The sequence below is a fragment of the Dermacentor andersoni genome, chromosome 11 (genome assembly GCF_023375885.2).
Source record: "Dermacentor andersoni chromosome 11, qqDerAnde1_hic_scaffold, whole genome shotgun sequence".
Taxonomy (NCBI): domain Eukaryota; kingdom Metazoa; phylum Arthropoda; class Arachnida; order Ixodida; family Ixodidae; genus Dermacentor; species Dermacentor andersoni.
In genome coordinates, this window is record NC_092824.1 from 6,429,608 (window position 1) to 6,450,223 (window position 20,616).

A 20,616-nucleotide genomic window follows, 5' to 3' on the forward strand; every position below is an offset into this window, starting at 1 on the left:
GAAGTAGTCTGTTCTGCGTGGGGTACGTGTTTATTTGAAGCATTCTGAACGTGAGGGCTTGAGGCCTGGTGGGCTTATTGTGAGGTGTGCTGTATATTTTGCGGTCTAGATAAAGGTGCTCTGCTATCTCGTTATATGTGGATGGAGGGTCCCGATTCTCGCTGGGATGGTCACGACCAGAATAGTTGGCGTCGCGGAGGGTTAGGTCTCGCGCGCTCCTGTGAGCCATCTCATTGAGATTGCGATGGGCGTCCTCGATATCTCCGAGGTGTGCCGGGAACCAGCAGATGGTGTGATGCTGCAGCGGTGCGGATCTATTGATTATTTTTAGTGCTTGGCTTGCAACTGCTCCTTTCTGAAAGGCTTTGACGGCCGAGCGTGAATCGCTGTAGACGTGGGTGGTGGTCGGGTCTGTGAGCGCGAGTGCGATGGCGACCTGTTCTGCTATCTCGGACTTGTGGGTCTTGACTGTGAAAACGCTTGTGACTTGACATTGCTTATTGATCGTGGTGGCAACGAAGACCTTCCTGGTCGGGTACTGTGCCGCGTCTATGAAACAGGCTAAAATCTTCTTATCACGTATTTCGCGCAGGATGAACGATCCACGTGCCTGCCTTCTGGGTTGATGGTGCGCGGGGTTCATGTTCTGCGGGAGTGGGCGAACCGTGTAGGAGTTGCGTGTGTCCGTCGGAACGCTTTGATATAGATTCTCCATTACTGTGGTGTCATGACCTAGTTTGGCTAGCATTTCTCTACCTGGTTTGGTTCCAGTGAGTCTTGTCCATTGTGCCCGTTCTTGAACTTCGGCGATTTCTTCAAGTGTATTGTCTACCCCCAGTTGCAGCAGGAGCTCTGTCTCGGTGTTCTTGCGGATTCCCAGCGCTAGTTTGAGTAGCTTCCTCAGTTGTACATTGAGTTTGTCCTCCGCTACCTTCCATCTGTGCATGGCCGCCTCGTAGGTGAAGTGGCATAGCCCAAAGGCATGTGTTCGCTTGAGGAGATTGTGCTGTCTGTCTGCTACGCGTCGTATGAGATTCAAGGCATTATTCGACTTTGCCACGATCTTCTCCACTGTCGCGGCGTTAGAGCCGTTGCTCTCAATGAGTATCCCAAGGATTCTGATTTTGCATACGTGTGGAATGGTTCCTCCGTCTTTTGTTCTGAGAGTAATGGAGTGTGTGTCTCTGATTTCATTCTTTGGCTTGGGACCGCTTCTCGATGGTTTGTAGACGAGGAGCTCCGACTTCGCAGGCGAACATCGCAGGCCGGTGGGAGCGAGGTATTCCTCGATCGCGTCGATCACTTGCTGCAGAGCGCTTTCATTTGATCCCAGGCTACATCCGGGGACCCAGAGCGTTACGTCATCTGCGTATATCGTGTATTTCACGTTCTCGATTTGATCCAGTTTCTTGCCTAGGCCGGCTAGCGCAAGGTTAAAAATCGTCGGAGAGATGACAGAACCTTGCGGTGTGCCCTTGCCACCGAGTTTGTATTTCTGGAACTTGATTTCCCCTAGACGGAGGGTGGCCGTTCTGTCACTCAGGAACGATTTTGTATAAGCGTAGAGTCTCGTGCCGAGGTCGAGGTTCGAGATCGTGTCGAGTATGTAGTCATGTGATAAATTATCGAATGCCTTTTCGAGGTCTAGCCCTAGGATTACGCGTCTAAATCACACTCTCGCAGACACGCTCGCGAAATATGTCTCTTCAGACTACACTGACTGGGACCTCGCTTTACCGTTTGGAACATTTGCTTATAATTACAATTAAACACACCTAACTGCTACTTCTGGCTCCGACAGATTGCAGTGCTAGGCAATCTCGTCGATGCTTCCGGAGTACAACGTGACTCGGAGAAGGTTCGAGCAGTAATGGCATTTCCTGTACCTCAGTCTGTCAAAGACGTCCGGAGTTTTGTGGGGCTTTGTTCTTATTTCCGACGGTTCGTGAAAGATTTCGCAGCAATAGCTCGACCACTCACTGTACTTCCGAAGAAAGACGTGTCGTTTACGTGGGGTTCCCCTCAGGCTGCCGCATTTTCATGCCTTATCACGATTCTCACCAATCCGACGATCTTGGCCCACTTTGACTCGTCCGCACCTACAGAAGTCCGAACCTATGTCAGCGGTTATGGGATCGGCCCCGTCTTATAGCAACGCAAACACGGACGCGACCACGTTATAGCCTGCGCTAGCCGGCTTCTGAAAACTGTAGAGCGCAACTGTTCGACTACCGAGCGCGAATGTCTTGCTCTCGTGTGGGCTGTTTAAAATTTCCGCCCATATTTATATGGCAAGCCCTTCTCAGTAATCACAGACCACCATGCACTATGTTGGCTTTCGTCGATCAAGGATCCAACTGGTCGGCTCGGTCGTTGGGCCCTCCGACTACAACCATATCCCTACACAGGGACTTACAAGTCGGGACGCCAACACCAGGACTCAGAGTGCCTCTCTTGCTACCCAATCGAAGGCGCGACCTCTACGCCTGATACTGGCACCGACGCCTGTGTTCTGTTTTTCCACTGCTCCATGTCGCCGACGAGCAGCGCCGTGACCCTTCCTTGCGTATCACCATTGACTGCCTGGAATCGTCACTTGCCGACCGTTCCCTTCGCTTATTCACACTTCAAGATGGCGTACTATACTGCCACAACGTTCACCCAGACGGCCCTGCATTACTCCTTGTGAACCCTAAACACCTTCGATCGGCTGTTCTCCACGAACTTCACAACCTCTCCACTGCCGGTCACCTAGGTGTGTCACGCACCTACGACCGGATCCGCCGACGCCTCTGGTGGCCAGGGCATGCTCGCTCTGTTCGAAGATACGTAGTTGCGTGTGGGAAATGCCAGCGACGCAAGACACCCTCGACACTCCCTGCTGGGTACCTTAAACCACTCGACATTCCCTCGGAACCATTCTTTCGGGTTGGTTTGGAACTTACTTGGCCCTTTTCCTCATTCTACCTCTGGGAACAGGTGGATCGCTGGGGCCACGGATTATGCCACGTGATACGCCATCACCTGAGCGCTTCCTACAAGCTGCGCTACAGATGTCGCCGATTTTCTTCTACGCGACGTGATTTTATTACAAGGAGCTCCGCGACAACTTCTCACAGACTGTGGTCGGACATTCCTATCAAAAGTTATCGCGGATATCCTGGAGTCCTGTGCCACGAGGCACAAGCTATACACGTCATACCATCCACAAACAAATGGCCTCACGGATCGTCTGAATTACACTCTCGCAGACATGCTCGCGAAATATGTCTCTTCAGACTACACTGACTGGGACCTCGCTTTACCGTTTGGCACATTTGCTTATAATTCCTCGCGCCACGACAGAGCCGGTTATTCCCCATTTTTCCTTCTGTTCGGCCGAGAACCAGCACTGCCCCTCGACACAACCCTCCCTGTTCACGGGGCACCGATCAGTGAATATGCGCTTGACGCCATCGCCCGCTGCGCCCACGCAAGGGAAATTGCCCGTGACCGCCTTCTGAAATCCCAAGAGAGTCAAAGGCGTTTGTACGACCGGCGACACCGAAACGTGAACTTCCCGCATGGTTCTTTGGTGCTTCGATGATCTCTATCGCGTAAGGTAGGCCTGTCAGAAAAACTGCTGTCTCGTCACACAGGCCCATAACGAGTGCTTCGTGCCGTGACTCCCGCCAGCTACGAGATCGCCCCTGACGCCCCCCCCCCCCTCCCCCTGCTTCTCAGTCCAGTGATATCGTGCACGTTACACGACTGAAGCAGTATCACCCTCCCAGTGGGGACATTTAGACGCTCCGGGACGTCGCTTCTGCCGCCGGGCGATTATGCTACACTCGTGTGGTATTTGTTTGTTTGAACGAGGCGCGTGTCCGCCATCACTCGAGAAAAGAGGATGAACAACGAACTGGGATCGCGCTGTGAATCTAACCGATCAGCGCTGCAACCGCTGTTGTAAATATAAACCTGTAAATAGTGGCTCGTCTTACGGACTCGTCCTTCGTGTAACAATATTACGTCGGGTCGTCAAGTCCTTAGGCGGCGTTTTCTTGGCAGCGAGGCTTTGTTGGGGTGTCGTCGAGTCGCCCCTACGTTATCGTGAATGATTTTTTTCCGCGTCTTCGTCGGCGGTGGAAGATTTCGACGAACAGCAGCCGCACCTCCATCGGTCGTTGATTTTAGTTCCTACTGACCGGCCACGGGTGGTCCTGTGCACGGTAAGTGCCAAAGGTAGCATGCTGGTGACGGTGAAGGCAAAGATCGTCGGAGTCTCTGTGGCGTTGCGGCGATGTCGCGTGGTCGCTCGTCAAGCTGTGAATGCGACGCGTTGACGGCGAAGCCTCGTAGTCCCATCTTCTTGTATGTGCATTGGTGGTAGATGTGACCCTCTTTTCCGCTGTAGTCGCACAGCGAGTGGTGTTTGGGCACGCGCCACACGTCAGTCTTTCTCGGGGCATTGCGCTGGCTAACAGGCGGACGGGCTGGCGACGGCGGTTCGTAATAACAGAACTGCAGCGTTACCGGTCGGTGGTAGGTTCGAGCGACGGCGGAGTAGGTCATTCTTTCAGGCTGGGTTTGCGGCAATTCGGGCTGCACATCGGGATCTCCCCGTGACCACCGAATTTCTTCTTTCACAATGTCGGTTATTGAGGCCTATTGAGGCTACAACGCAGGGAGCATTTACGCAGTTTTTCACGCACGAAGGCCCAGATGGTTCCCGGGAGCTCGTAAAAGTCAAGGGCTTCGACTTCGCACTTCGGCGTAAGCTCTTGGGGGTTGCCTTGTGCGCATCTATAGCGTCTTCTCGACGGCCATAGCTTTCATTAAAGATTGTATGACTGTTTGGGGCGGGTTGTGAATTAATCCGGCGAAGAGATCTTGCTTTACTTCTTTCATGAGAAGACTAACTATCTTCTCCTCGGACATATTCGGGTTGGCACGGAGGAACAGAAGAATCCACTCTTCCGTGAAAACGGAAATATTGGCGATCGGGAGAAGCACTCCGGCTTCTAGCAGAGCTTCTTACCTTTCTTTGCGCGGGACTTTGCACAGGAAGGCGCTGGGAAACAGCTCCGCAGGCAGCACACCTGAAATTGTCCAAGCATTGCCGAATGCTGGCAGAAATCGGTACCAATTTTCAACCATTGCTGGCAGATTGGCAAAGTGCAACCCAATGCAATGCTGGCCCAGAGTTAAAGCCAAGATTGGACTAGTATTATGCCAATGTAGCAGCAATTGTGCTGCCAGCATAGTACCAACGTTGAGCCATATCATTGCCATTATTAATCCCCGCTTTGAGCAATATCACTGCTGTTATTAATCCCAGCTTTAAAGCCAATGCGTTTTAACGCGACAACGTTAAGGAGCTCGTGTGTTGCTGTCGGCGTCAGCGGCGTTGACCATGAGCGATAAATCCCAGAAGGCACTTCATAAATAAAAGCATCTTGCAAGATGGGCTGGTGGGAATCGAACCAGGGTCTCCGGAGTGTGAGACGGAGACGCTACCACTCAGCCACGAGTTCGTTCCTTAAAAACGGGACAAAAACGCCTCTAGTGAATGCGGCGTTGCCTTAGAAACGTGCCGTAGAAAGTTATACTGCGGTGTATGTCGGTAATTATGACCACGTAACTTACAGAAGTCGCAGTTTCACGAGTAGCGAAGTACATTCCCGCTACATTTCTTCTGCGCTCTGCGCACACGCAGAGCCATCTTGCGGCAAACACAGAAGACCCCCTCCTCGCAATGTACGGCGCTGCCCCGACACGTGGCGCGCCACTCGCCCCATGATCGCGTCCGCCTTCATGGCGCGTCGGGGCCCGGCTATCTGTGCCGATCGCGACGTTTGGCTGGCGTAGCGCGTTTGAGTAGGCGGCGCGAACGGGGTGCGATAACGCTATCGCGTTCCACTCTTGAAAGCGAAGCTTACGCGTCCTCCAATTTTTATATGACCAATATTGTAAATACGCTGGCTCTAGAGTATGCAGCCATTTTTACCGCGAACCTTTTGCTAGCGGCATTCTTGATAGCAATTGTCCCCGTACTGTCTGCCGCAGAAGTAGCTAGGAGAAGCTCGACAGAAAGATATTATGTCGAGAAGCAGAAGTACTCTATACATGCAAATAATAAGAAAAGAATACTGAAATTCCCTTTTATGACAGTTTATTTAGGAATAAATTTGCACCCGCCGTGGTTGCTCAGTGGCTATGGTGTTGGGCTGCTGAGCACAAGGTCGCGGGATCGAATCCCGGCCACGGCGGCCGCATTTCGATGGGGGCGAAATGCGAAAACACCCATGTGCTTAGATTTAGGTGCACGTTAAAGAACCCCAGGTGGTCAAAATTTCCGGAGTCCTCCACTACGGCGTGCCTCATAATCAGAAAGTGGTTTTGGCACGTAAAACCCCATAATTTTTTTAATAAATTTGCACAAACATGCATTTTCCGAGGGTGACGCTAGGTTAGGTTCTAACGGTTTGTTTATAGGCAGGCACCAAAGAGCCAGTTCTCGTGAAGCTAAGTGGATGGCGGTGGATCAGGCAGGGCACTCAGGATAGGAATTAGCCAAGGTGTTGTGGACGGTGGGCTGATCAGGACAGGGAGCTGACGTCAGTAGGCAGGTTGGTCAGTGGTTGGATCACGGTGGGCTGGTCACCTAGGACTACGATAACGCAGTGGTTTTGTTGAATTTGCTACCACTCCCCAAAGCGACTTGACATTTACTTGGAGGAGATGCTTGCACTGTAAAATAAAAAGAAATATTATCAGAGATGTTGGTAGGACAAATGTATGTGGCAATGTTTTCATGTTGAAAGATCGCCATGCTGCAAGAATAGAAGTTTGAACAGAGAGTTCGAAGTGAATCAAGAAATTTTCTTGCGTGAAATTTCTCAGGTAACAATTCAATTCAATTCAATTTATTTGCAGAATTACAAGTGTTCTGGTGGATACCAAAGGCTAAAAGCTGTTGGAAAACAGCTTGACTAGGCTGACTCTTTAATACTTCAACAAATATGACATATTTTGTAGGAGGTGTAACAGAGAATAGTTAGAACACAAAGATAAAATGCGCAGGATCCGTCCACACTGTTTACCACCCACACCTAGTCGGCGTAACCCTTTCTAATTACAACATTACAAGTCTGCTACAGCCCAAAAAGCCTAGTTTCAGATACTGCAGAGGCAATGCGGCCTTCGTGCAAAAGCTTTCAGGTGAAATCCGACAACTTGCGTCCGGAAGCACTAGCAAAATAGACATTTATTATACGGGAAGAAAGGAATATTGCCGTGTGTGCTTGCGGAAAATTATGCTTCACCTTGAGCAGTGAGAAGAAGAGCGGTTTCTCGCTATCACTAGAAGGATCAGGCAGCGCACACGGCAGGATAAAGTCAAAGTCCGTGAATTTGGGTGAAATTCTCAAACAGATTTACACGTGTTCTACTCCGGGCACTACTCAAACGCTGGGAATAAAAGGAGCTACGTAATTACAGCTAGGTAATTATATATATATTATATAACATATATACCGCGTGATATTGCTTGGGTTGACAGCAGTTTATAACATTTTCATTTTAATTTAGTTTAATTTTATTTGGTCTATTCACAAGCAAATGGAGCGGACCAAGGTAAAACCTGTCTATTGGCAGGGTGAGTGGTCCCTGGTTCCCTTTGCATATGGCAGACCGCGGTGGCAAAGAACACTTTCAGAAATGAAAAACAAATAGCAGTTGGATACATCGATTAAAGGGAGTAATCACATTTCTTTCACGGTGAATACACGTGGTTTCACCATACTATGGTGATTTAAATCAAAGTTTTCGTCAAATAGATGAGCTCCGATGGTGCCAATGCATGAACGTCAATGCCGGCTTGTAGATAAGAATTTAGTAGCCGTTGTTGCGTCTGGATGACAATTCCAATTGCTGTCCCCCAGATTTTTGGACCTTGCCGTTGGGTGCGGTAGTTGGACGAGGTTGAGGAGGACTTTGTGATGAAAACTGGAGGTTTATTTACATTATCTACAGTGAGGGTACAAAGAAATTAACCGTCATAAGGTCATTACGGGCCGGCAGCAACTCGGACGCTGCGGCCCGTGGCAAGAAGCTCGAAAGAGATGAATGAAGGAATCCTCCGTTGCTGCTCCCGGTCTCTGGCTTTTAAGCCCTTCGGTGTCTCGTTCGGCCTATCGGCGAGCCCGCTCAGGTGACGCCATTTTCGGCCAATCGGCGAGCCCGCTCAGGTGTCGTCATTTTCGGCCAATGGTAGGCGCCCGTGCGATTGTGTCACACACGGCGCCCAGGGTCGCTCCTTGGGCCCCAATTGTCCGAAGGCTCACTTCTCTCTGCGGTATTGCCTTCCCGGTCTGCAACTGCCTTCACAAAGGCGGATGGGGGGATGGCTGCCGGTGCATTACAGCCGTCTTGCCTCGGGACCCACGTTACCTGGAACAGTGCCAGGCTCTCGCTACACTTTCGGGCAGAGTCAAGCAGTGAATAGCTCCACCTGCGGCGCACGAGGTGGGGGACGCCAACTCGTTTGCACGTGCCGTGCCTCGGGAACGGGGTAGACCTGCTTCTGCGCTCCTTACTTAGGTGTGGCGCGATTCGATGTGGTCTGGTGAACTCGAAGGAGGCTCAGGAAAAGGTCCCGTATCTAACAGCTCCTCCTCGCCCCGGAAGTTCGGAATGGCCGGTGAAATCAACTCGCTGGCCATGAGGAACGCTGAAAGAACCTGCAGGGTACTGGTGTCAAGCCTCGTTTGACGAAGTTCGGGATCCTGGGCCCTGGAGAACATACATCAAACAAACAAAACAACACGGCGCTGCACTACGTGTAAACGCAGGCTCTTCACCCCTGACTCGCCAGGCTATTACTGAGTCAAAATGAACCCTGAACTTTTATTTCCCCAATTTTGACAAAGCAGTTCCAACCACCTTTCCAAACCGCTATCCATTTCTCGCCGAATGCCGACAAGGCCAGAGTGACATTATTGTTGCAATACAAAGGGCCGTTGTCATTGCTTACAAAAAATGAAAACAGCCGAACATAACTTAAGTGGCCTAACAACACGAATAGCATGTTTCCAACCTATCGCAGTGGCGTACTTATCGCCCGTATTGGGGCCAGGGGGGGGGGGGGGACACTCCCCGGTTTCGGTGGCACAGGAAATTGGCGCCATCTCTGTAATGGGCGAACGCAAAAATCCGTTTCCCTTGCGTGGCCTCGTAGATCGTCGCGCGCACGCGCGCCTATCCAGGTGGCCAAGCCCTTCCCCTCCCCAACTCCTCTCCAATCGCTCTCCCTCGTTACTACCAACTCCCTCACCTTCGACTGTCTCCGCGCGCACGCCGTGCGGCCCCGCCGGCCCGGAGCCAGCTCAGCCCGCTGCATGACGTTTCATGTTTCGTTATCTACTGTTATCGCGAAGCGTGCGCTGCTGTGCGTTGACCGGCGTGGCTAGTTTAGTCAGTTTCGTGGTCCTCGGTAGCTGTGTGCTTGTGCTCCGCGATGTTTCACCCGTTTCACGACTCGTACCGCTCGTGCATCGTGCAGTGGTGCACAAATACCTCAAAAACCAGCCCTGCAAGGTTCTTCCGGGTGCCTAAAGACAACAGGTGAGCGCTCAGACCCAAGGACATCAGAAGGCGCATGTATGTACACGAACACAGCCCTGTCCATTTGTGTGCTCCATGAGGCTCCGGACGTGGTTACACCTTGATTGTGCTACACTTGCCTCTTCCCGGTAGAGAAAGCTGACAAAAAGGTGTTCCTCCTCATTGTCACCTGGTCTGTGACTTGTGTTTTTCTGTGCCAAGTCTCATTCTGCAACTTCAGTAACTTGCCCAGATTTCCATACCGCCCTCACTGCTTTTTCTGTGTGTCACGTTCTACAAACCTACTAAGAGCTGAAAAATTACTGTTAGTGTTTTTGTACTATCTCAGTAACCCCCGATGGGAAAACCGCGCGAACAACCTTCATGTGTAGGCATGATACGCTTTTTTTTTCTTCTGGAAAGCATGAGCATTGCAAGTATCCTACATGCAGATTTTTGCAGTTCGTGTTTATTATACAAAGGCGAGCTCAGTAGGTACGACTTAGTGCTTAAGTGACGTAATTTTATTGCTAAGCATTGCATTCGGGTCGAAAGAAAAGTTGTGTTGTTGGCTTATTTTACCTGGTCTTTGATTGAGGAATAAGCCTTTCTTTCTGCGAATGTTTTCTGTGTGCTGCTGCAAAAGCCGAGTACCTTCTGTTCCCCTTGCCACCGTTACTCAAGCTGTGGCCAAGTGCAAAATAATGTGATAATGTGTGTTTCAGTTTTTAGTACAATGTTATTTATTTTTCTGCCATGTTTTTTAAGTTTGTTCAGCAGTAATGAACATGTCACGCATTTCATATACTTTCGTGCAGATGTATAAGTAAGCTTTCTTTTGGTATGGCTCTCAATCAAACAATGCTAGCATTTTATTCTATTTTTCAGGTATTTTGCGTGTCATTGTTTTCGCCATTTTCAGTGAGTTTTCCCTTTTTATAGTTGTCATGACTATGTCATACACGTCGTCCAATTTTGTGCAATATCTTAGTGTATATATCAGGAGCTCGTCTACATTTCAGTCCTGAGGACGTTATATAAAAATCTTTTTTTTATGTGTGTACATGAAACGGCCTTCGCGTTTTCTAGCGCTTTCTTTTGTTATTTCACCATCTGTGAACTTTTGTCTTTAGTACTCTTGTATATGTCATGCACCTTTCACTTTTGCTCATTTTTTGGGCGTGTATCACACCACACTGTAAGAAAAATCTGTTTTCGGAAACGAAGTCAATAAAGCGAGACTAATCATCTGTTGTGTTGGAAGTGTAATTTTATTTAGGCCCCGGCACATGCTGGTATAATATAAGTATGGGCAAGACTGCATGCCTGCCAACGCATAGCCCACGGCGCACCACGCGCCAGCTCGCAAGCAATGCCAATGCGCTGCGTAGCACGCGCATTGCTTGCGAGCTGGCGCGTGGCGCGCCGTAACAAGCGTGCTATATATATAAAAAAAAAAAAAAAGCCTGCCGCTTACGGGTAAAAACAAAAAAAAGTGAGCGGCGGGCGCGGCATGGGGAAGAGGGGGATAGGGAGTGGAGCGGGTCGGCATAATAAAAACAAAAAGAAAAACGTTTGAGAGAAGAGGTGCCGCGCGGCTGCTGTTGCTGTTGCCATGCCAACGTAAACAATCATGTGCGCCGCCATTTTGCTTCTGGCCGTAACTGAAGGGGACCTTAGCGCTAGTGTCGAAAGAGAGTCTGCTCAAAAACGGCCAATGGGAGCCATGTTGGGGCCACTGAACAGTCCGGTCAACTCTACAAGTACGTAATCACAAGCGCGCTAGGTTTGTGGTCCCTATTCCGAACACGTACTTGCGTCGTAGGCAAACGTTTGATTATGCTTACTCACGTTTCTTCCTTTAGTCCCTACAGGACACGTAACTTAAACGACCAATTAAACTTGCGGGATTTACGCACTTCGCAGAACCCTTAAAAATAATGCGTCTTCTAATGACTACTTCCATGCACGCTAATTAGAGAAGTCAGAACACGGCCTCCCTCAACACACACGAGCAACGTAGTCATAAACCTTCTGCATCCCTCCGTCCGCACAGGACACGCGCTAATGGAAATAAGAACGCTTCTCCATGCAAATTATGCACTTACTGAAAACCTACGCGCTTAACCTTAGAAAATTCAAAAACACTTAAAAAAAGAAGGTTAAATAACACACATGCGCGTTACATAGGCCTCTCACCGATAACCTTGACACTCAGGTTACTCACACAAACACACAAAAAAAGAAAGCCTGTCTACTGATTTATGAACAACTCACGAAACTACATGTTCATATAAAACGCATCTTTCCAATCTCGGAGCTTCTCGAACAAAAACATAAACAGAGCTCATACCTTACATACTGAAAGAAACTTTAGTCTCAAATCGCGAAAATTTCCAAGTGCTCAAAAATAGAACAGAAGAACACATTTCCCTTCTATGGAAGGTCTCTTGGCCTCCCGTTCCAAACGCTTACGACTGACTCATGCTGTTAAGCCATACCAAAGGTGGTCGCAGTTCGAATGCTACTCTGGCTACCGAGGCACAACAAAAGGGCTGACTCCCTATCAGTTCCTTCAAGACGTTACAGTTTCTGGCCAATTTGCGTCCTGGTGCCACGCTTTCATTACTAACTCGACTGACCGCGTCGCGACTCCCTACCACCTGGTCTCGTCTTGCCACCTTGCGCTTCTTTGTACTACACGCTGAACTTCGAAAAGAACGACGGACCGACAAGGAACATAACTGTCCCGTGCCCTTTGTCCGCGTCCGTGCAGAACATGCTTTTCGGTTACTTTTTGACCGGTGGCCCGAACGTCTTTGATGCGCCAACATCGTCAACGACGACCGCATCTTTCTTTTGCTCGCGCCCTGGCTTTTTGCCTCAGTCGCCGTGTTTGGCTGCGCTACCTTATTCGCCGCATTCCGTTTTTTACGGTGTTTTTTTCTGCGGCGCTTACTCTTCGAACTCGCTTTCATGCCGCTCCCTCGCGCCTCGTGCTGGCCGGTACATATCTCCTCGGCCCGGATCGGTCTGTTACCCGCACAGTCCGAATGATCCTTAACTAAATCATCCGTCTCTTGGCTACCATGACTGCCGGAGAGCTGCACCGATCCCTGAACAATGCAGTTGTTTTCTCTTGAGCTACACAGCTCGCAATCCTGAGAGCTGCCCTCAACTGCATCGTCCAGCTGGCACTGCACTTCGGCACGCAGATCCGACTCGACAGTTATCTCGACACGGGTGATCGCGTCTGTCGGGTCAGCGGCACTCTGTACTTCGTTAACTAACTCGTTAACATTACGTGCGACGCACACTCGCTGTAACTGTGCCAATTCATTCACAGCTGGCCTAGCTGTCTCTACAGTGCTCTGTTGGCACAGCACCTCGTCGCTCTCACTACGGCTTTTAACGGCCTCTGTTGCCACTAAGGCATCGTTAGCGGCTAGTCCTTTCCGTTCACCTATGAATGTGCAGCCAATCTCACAGGCACTACTCTTCTCGTCTACTTTTGGTGAAAATCCGCTAGATACTTCCTCATTCTTTTGCTCTGTACTGCCTACAGAATTTTCAGACAGGCGTTGTCTTTGTTCGTTTAACTGCTGAAAATATTGTAGTGTTTTTCCAATGCTGCTTTCTCTTTCTCGTACTTTTGCTCACACTCACGTCCTTGACGCTCACACTTAATGTTAAGTTCTTGGCGCTCACGCTTACGTTCACGACACTCACACTCACGTGGTTCTTGTATCACTTCCCAAGCAATCTTAATGCTTTCATCATCATTGCCATTATCTTGAATTGCCTTTATGATAGCTAGCTTTTTCATCTGTTCGTCCGCCTCAACTCCCAAATCGTCGCACACCAACAACAAGTCTAACCTCGTCAACCTTCTAAGATCCATGGCAGTTGCCCCGACTGGTGGTTAGAACTGTTTTCGTTAATTAATTTGTGCAAACACACAATATGCAACAAATTCCCGATTCCTACATCTATCAAAATAAACTCAACATTTGAAGTCTGGCGAATCAAAAGGAAAAAAAAATCACCCGCTCACTTACGGTTGCAGCACCTTGCCATCTGGTTCATCGGTCCGCTCTTCCCGGTTTCTCAGGACTCTCTAGGTCGAAGGCTCGCTCTTCTTCGCTGTTCCAAGTCCCTCAGGACTACTTTGGACGAACGCTCTTTTTCGCTGTTCCGGGTTCCTCAGGACTCTCCGGGTCGAAGGCTCTTTCTTCTTCGTTGTGCCCAGTTCCTTAGGGCTTCTCCGGACGAAGGTTCATCCGTAGCGCTGCCATCAGTTGTGGCATTTGGAGACGATCCCACCGCTGTCAACCAGTTGTCAGGATTTGGAGGACAATCCCAATTGCTGTCCCTCAGATAACTGGACCTTGCTGTCGGGTGCGGGAGTTGGCCGAGGTTGAGGAAGACTTTGTGATGAAAACTGGAGGTTTATTTACATTACTTATAGTGAGAGTACAAAGAAATTAACAGTCATAAGGTCATTACGGGCCGGCAGCAACTCGGACGCTGCGGCCCGTGGCAAAAAGCTCGAAAGAGATGAATGAAGGAATCCTCCGTTGCTGCTCCCGGTCTCTAGCTTTTAAGCCCTTCGGTGTCTCGAAGTCACGTCACGTTCGGCCAATCGGCGAGCCCACTCAGGTGTCGTCATTTTCGGCCCATGGTAGGCGCCCGTGCGATTGTGCCCCACACGGCGCCCAGGGTCGCTCCTTGGGCCCCAATTGTCCGAAGGCTCACTTCTCTCTGCGGTATTGCCTTCCCGGTCTGCAACTGCCTTCACAAAGGCGGATGGGGGGATGGCTGCCGGTGCATTACAGCCGTCTTGCCTCGGGACCCACGTTACCTGGAACAGTGCCAGGCTCTCGCTACACTTTCGGGCAGAGTCAAGCAGTGAATAGCTCCACCTGCGGCGCACGAGGTGGGGAACGCCAACTCGTTTGCACGTGCCGTGCCTCGGGAATGGGGTAGATCTACTTCTGCGTTCCTTACTTAGGTGTGGCGCAATTCGATGTGGTCTGGTGAACTCGAAGGAGGCTCAGGAAAAGCTCCCGTATCTAACACCATTGCAAGGTGTTTGCGACCATTTGATGGCCGTAATTTGTTCTCGAAAAATGTATGAGCCATTTTTCATGGCTGCGCGTGTCATATGTGGGTGTATTCTCTTTGAGGTTTGCTATATTTTTTTATTAAGTTGCGTCTATGTTTTACCTGAAAGTAGTAGTAGTTTGTTTCATCCTAAACATCACATTCATCCTATAACATCACAAAATAATTGTTAATTCAGCTCACAGCTTTTCTACTCAGTAAATGTTAATGGGTCTGCAAGAGCAATTTAGCCCCTAAATTTCCGCGGTTAAGAAATAAATAATGTGAGACAGCATAATTCATTGACTCTTTCGGCCTTGCGCTTACTTACTTCTATAGCACCATTTTCCAGCTGTGAAGACCACCACTTCATTTTAGATTGCCTGTTTATTTCTGAAATAATTGCATTCCGCCACGACAGGGAACTCGACAACAATCTAGTGGTTATATGAAAATGTATTCATTTAAATAAAGGGTATTGAAAAATATGTTTTATCACATTTGACATGTAACCAATACAAATAAAGAACTCTTTTACATTTCGAGCCAACCTAAATTTATAATCCGCACATCAATGACCCAAGATTGTAGCAGGCAAACGCAATTTAACGTTACAACTGGCACCACACATTGTTCTTTAGGCCGTCCCAAATCGATGCAGTTCTGAGCATTAATGAGAAAAGAATAAACTTTAAGGACGGAGCGAAACCATGAGAAATTGTTGGAACTTCAACAGTAATATACGCGCAAATCGTGGAATTAAAAAGCGAAAGGAAACAGCGTTGAGCAACTGGACATAACTTTAAAGGCAAGAATATGCTGAAATTTAGCCTATTTAAATAACCTTGCTTGTAAAACACACAACTGAACGCGTCGTTTACCAATTCACTTCGTCTGGCTCCTTATAAAACTGATAGCATGCGCAAAACAAATGCACTCACCATTGTAAGAACCACGCTGAGTTCACCCTACATCCAACGCGGTGGCCACCAGCGCCGACTTTTTTCTATTTGTTGTTTCGCCTTTAATTTTAGCACTCACAAAAATACGTGGCCACTTTGCGGCGTATTTCAAGGTGTAGGCTTCTCAGTAGGAATGACAGCCGCAAGTGAGCATTTTTTACTATATGAGTGCGCTGACAAGAACGGACAAGACTGCAAGCACTCAAGCAGCTCACACCACCCAGTCGGTGTGCTAGCTATGCATAGAAGGAAAGGGTACAATGAAAGCGTGAATCAAGAAAACGACGTAAACGCCACACTTCCCCCGCAGGACCTAGCCCGACCACGTTATTTGGGCGGCAGAGACGGAGGGAGACAAGAGGGACAATAGCGACGCCGCCACGGTCCCCCGTGCCTACGAGAGCAGCCAATTCGACACAGCGGCTTGTAGCTGTCCGAGCGCTTGATGGATTTCACTGACCAGGCTCACGTGGGTGCGTGGGGGGAGAGGGAGGGGTTGAAGGATGGCAAGTTAGGCCGAAAAAAAAAAAATACAGCTGGAATGCGCCGCGCCACAGACAGGCAAAGACAAGAGGGTGTTGACACGGAGAAGCACAAACTTCCTCAACAAATTTTTTCTTCCCGTCAGGGGCATCCATACAAGGAGCTTACTACACATGCACGAACAAGCGAATCTAAGGGAATAAGAGCATGATGATAATGTCACCGCAACATGGCGTGCATGTTAAACAAAGAAACAGAAGTTTCACTAATACGTGTGCGCGCCATCTCGATGCAATATAAAACTATTCCATCAGCTCTGTGGCGCTGTGATTCTCGGTTCTACTGAGAATACTGATCGTCGAAAGCCGCGGAGCGCACATGCAAAATATACAATGCGCAGGCAAATGCGCAATACCGTAGTTTCTTATGGAAAGCTCATGTTCCCATGCACGATCAATAAAGCAGCGGCTAGTTTGCCCGATGTGCGACTTCCCCTGCTTGCTACGTTGTGCATTGGCTTTTCCCTTTAGGGTCGCATTTCGGTGAAGGCGAAGTGCAAAAATGGCCGTGTACCAGGCATGGGGTTGACGTGGAAGAACCACAGGTGGTTGCTATATATCTTAATTGCCCCTCCCCACCCCGCTACAACGCGCTTCACAATCAAATTATGGTTTAGACGCCTGAACCCCCCCCCCCCCCCCCCATTCTAAGTTTGTATTGACATTTTTAAACGTCACTTAAGCTTAACACATTTGCTTACTTCAAGCCCTCTGTTGTTCCAAGAAAGCCATCTTAGTAACCCATGTTGGCAAACCCACATAAATGTCGGTCTAATATTTCCCGTCCTTTTGAGTGGCAGTGATAACATTGTTTGTTGCATGTGAAAACTGGGCGAAGATTGGATCTCTATCACAGTGGTCCAGCCAATATTCGATTCACGCTGTTTATCTTAGGTCATCATTGGCCAAGCAATCAGAATGGCACAGCCCATATTGGAACGAGACTGTTAATCTTAGCCCATCACTGCGCCAGGAACTGCCAATATGTATCGGACATTGACCCCGAGCTGACGTGTCGCCTGGGTCCCATGTAGTTAGAGTCGTCCTCAGTGCTTGAACCAGGACCTTGCCGAATTTTTCAGGGAGGAACATGCATGGCGCCACTTGTCCTGAGAGTTCAAGATGTTGAACCTCGCCTCCCTTTCGTATGTCTTGTAGTGGGCTGACATGAAAAAGCACAGATCTGGTGTGAACGGAGAGAAGATGAATAAATAGATCCTGCTTTGGTTCTGTGCACGTTTCGGGGAATGTTACATTGCCGCCGTCTATGACAGGATAGAAGCCTCTGTTATGTGGATAACGCTGAGTATAGCAAGAGACGCCCGCCATCAATCGTATTTTTCAACGTGTGAAGTGGATGGAGGCGCCAAGTATGATTTACCGGAAAGCATCACGACTCCCAAGCTTCGTGAGTTCGTCGCCCAACAGGCTGGGAAACGCTGCTGGAGATTTTGTTCAAGCATCAGTGAATATAATAAAGAAGCAATCTGAATTTTAAGATCATGACGCCGGTGGTGCAGTCGGCGACGAGAACGTCACTGAGCAAGACCGACTATTCCATGGACTCGTGCCTGCCAGAATGCTCTTCCTGTAGCAGCAACACACCGAGCGACAGCATCGAATCATGGAAAACCTTGTGACCATTATTCAAGTCCTGCAACGACAAAACAAGCAAACGGTAAAGCCCGACATCTTTGATGGCGAACGGTCAAGCCCAGAGACTTGGATTCAATTCTACGAACAAGCGTGCGAGAACACTTGGAACGAGCCCTGCGATCGCATCATAAACATGAGTCAGTTTCTGAGCGGACTTGCCAAGAAGTGGTACGACATTCATTACGCTTGACACATGACGCATACATGGAAACAGTGTAGAACAAGCTTTTTGGCAGCATTAGACGAAAACCCGGTTTGAAGGTGGGGCCGAGCCATTTTTTACAAATATCGCTCACGAAAGCCCCTGGAATATTTTTACGAGAAATGGCGTCTTCTTCATATACAAAATGCAGAACTACCGGAATCCGCAGTAGTGCCACTGATTGTTCATGGCGTACCCAAGGAACTTCAGAGGCAGGTGCAAGTAAAATTGCCTTAACTATCAAGGAACTGTTGGTATGTTTCAGGAACACCTGCACCGATATGTGCGTCGGACAGATCAGACTTTTGAAAGGGCATCATGGACGTCTCGCGAGCTCAAAAATCCTCACGGCAGAAATCAAGGCGTCTGTCAACTACCAGCAATGACGCGGAACCAGTCGCCTCTCGTTCAGAGGAAGTGCAAGCAAAAAAATTACCGACGATTACGTTACTTCCTAATGCGAAATTTGAGCGCAGCAAATAAGCTGTTTCACCTTTTCGATAGATTGAGGCAAAGAAATCGAGCAACACATGTATGCGCTATCACAGAATTTTTTTTTATTTTTCACACGTATTCCTTTAACAAAGACTCCACTAACAGTTCTTGACAGTCATGAAGGAAGCTTTGTGGTCGGAGAAATAGACTGATATATGTTCGACTTGGTACACCAATGCTTGATTCTCAAAGACGAGATCTATACAAGTGCCTCGCGAGGTTGTCACAGCCGTGGGACGCGTTACGAGCGAGAGGAACGGGATGTTCTCCCGCATAAGTGTTAGGAAATTGCTGTTTGTCTTTATGTCAACATTAAAGTCCCCCACTACTAACATCGGTGTGGATCGATGGACGGTTAATGCGAGTTGCAGGAAGTGCACGACGTCTTTCGTGAGTGCGGTAGGGGTGAAGTAGGCAGCTACTACCAGCAAGCCGTTGGGCAACTTTGCGGCGCACAGTTCGCCAACTTCATGTGACGTGCCAAACATTTCGACTGGTATTGCAGAGAGACCTGTGCGCAAGTAGATAGCGACTCCCGCCGCTCTGTTGTGGTCTCTGCGAGCACCACAGCAGTATAGGAAATCTATGATTTCGAGAGGCTCTTCTGGGTCCATCCAGGTTTCAGCAAAGCAAAGTACAGAGGAATGGCGCAGAATGTGATCGTGGTGTACGTCCTTGGCATGTGCGGCAAGGGAGCGTACGTTAAGAGCGGAGATCAACAAGTAGTGCGGCTGTTCAGTCATGGCGAGGCACTTGGCGGTGATGGTGTCAAGTTTGTGGGACTGCAACCGACGAAATTCATCGGCTAGCTTTCTGTCCGGATTGGCTTTTCCGTGGTAGAATGTGAAGTCGAAGAAAGGAATTAAGTTCGAGCCGGCGCTTTGACAACCGGAGACTCGCAGGAAGAGGGGGGAGGGGGGCGGCGTGTACACCCAGCGGCAAACGATGGGGGCAGAAGCGCGCGCAGCAAGCGGACAACACGATAAAGGGAGGAGGGAAGAGATAGCAGCGACTGACTGATGCCGCTGACGCCGATAGTAGGTCAACCCCAGCTGCGGAGTTGGTTTCAGGGACAACGCCGCCGATGCCGACACAAACAATATGATACCCTCGCTTCCGCAGCGCTAAGAACCAGGTCTAGCCGTGGGAAGGTGGTCACGTATTCGTCGACGTGCCGGGGCCTACGTGAAATAACCGGCGCGTCGGCAACTGAAGAGCACCCTATCCGCCACACAAGAACAGGGGGGGGGGGACCCTTTCCTCCTCTTTCTGCATGGCGGCGACGGTGTTCTATGCAGTCACGTTATCTTGACTCTCTAGCGGCATCAGCGGCATCCAGCGGTATCAGTCGGTCGCTGCTAGCGCTGGGGGGATGAAAGGGGGGCGGAGCTGGTTACGAGGCCGACGACAACGCTGACGACGACGCGAAACCCAGGAACGGACGCCAAAGAGCTGCGCTCTAAAACTAATCCAGTCCCACCTGACAACAAAAATTGAGACTGTTTTTCTAACCGCCCCAAGCCTTGTCTATATTAAACTCGATATCAATGGTGACGATGTTGATTTATTGATTGATAGTGGTGCATCTGTATCTGTAATAAACGAGGCCGAGATGACAAAGGACAGATCTAGTGGGAACGGGGAGAAGAGGAATAACGAGACGTGCAATTCTTGGCAAATCCCCCAGTGTGGATATGAGCTATAATATGAGGCCATCATCATCATCATCATCATCATCATCATCATCATCATCATCATCGTGCTTTGGTCCTGTGCACGTTTGTCGAGGAATGTTGCATCTGTTCAGCCAGCTTTCCTGGTCTTCAGCCGATTATCCACGAAAGGTCGGTGGCTCCCTGGACTCTTGCAGGACGATCCGAGACACGGGGGCTGTCAGTTCGACTGCTGGCTTGGCCTCAATCTTTCTGGAACTGATAGCTAGAAGTTGTTGGTTGGCGGTAGTTCTTGCAGCCTGCGGCTAGCTCGATAGTGCGTAGTGACGTTGCAATGTCGTTACGGTTTGAGCTTACAGGCGGTTTTCGTTACACAACGAAGCACATTGTAGAGACAG

The 20,616-nt window shown here is 49.4% G+C and overlaps 1 protein-coding gene across 1 annotated transcript in view; it reads right to left on the reverse strand.

Moving 5' to 3' along the window:
- Positions 1-18,504: 18,504 nt before the first annotated feature.
- Positions 18,505-20,616, reverse strand: part of LOC140214171 (uncharacterized) — a 39,432-nt gene continuing 37,320 nt past the window's right edge. Inside the window, exon 3 of the mRNA XM_072285532.1 lies at positions 18,505-19,669. Coding sequence (XP_072141633.1) covers positions 18,644-19,669 — 1,026 coding nt within the window. The 3' untranslated portion in view covers positions 18,505-18,643. The remainder of the gene's footprint in view (positions 19,670-20,616) is intronic.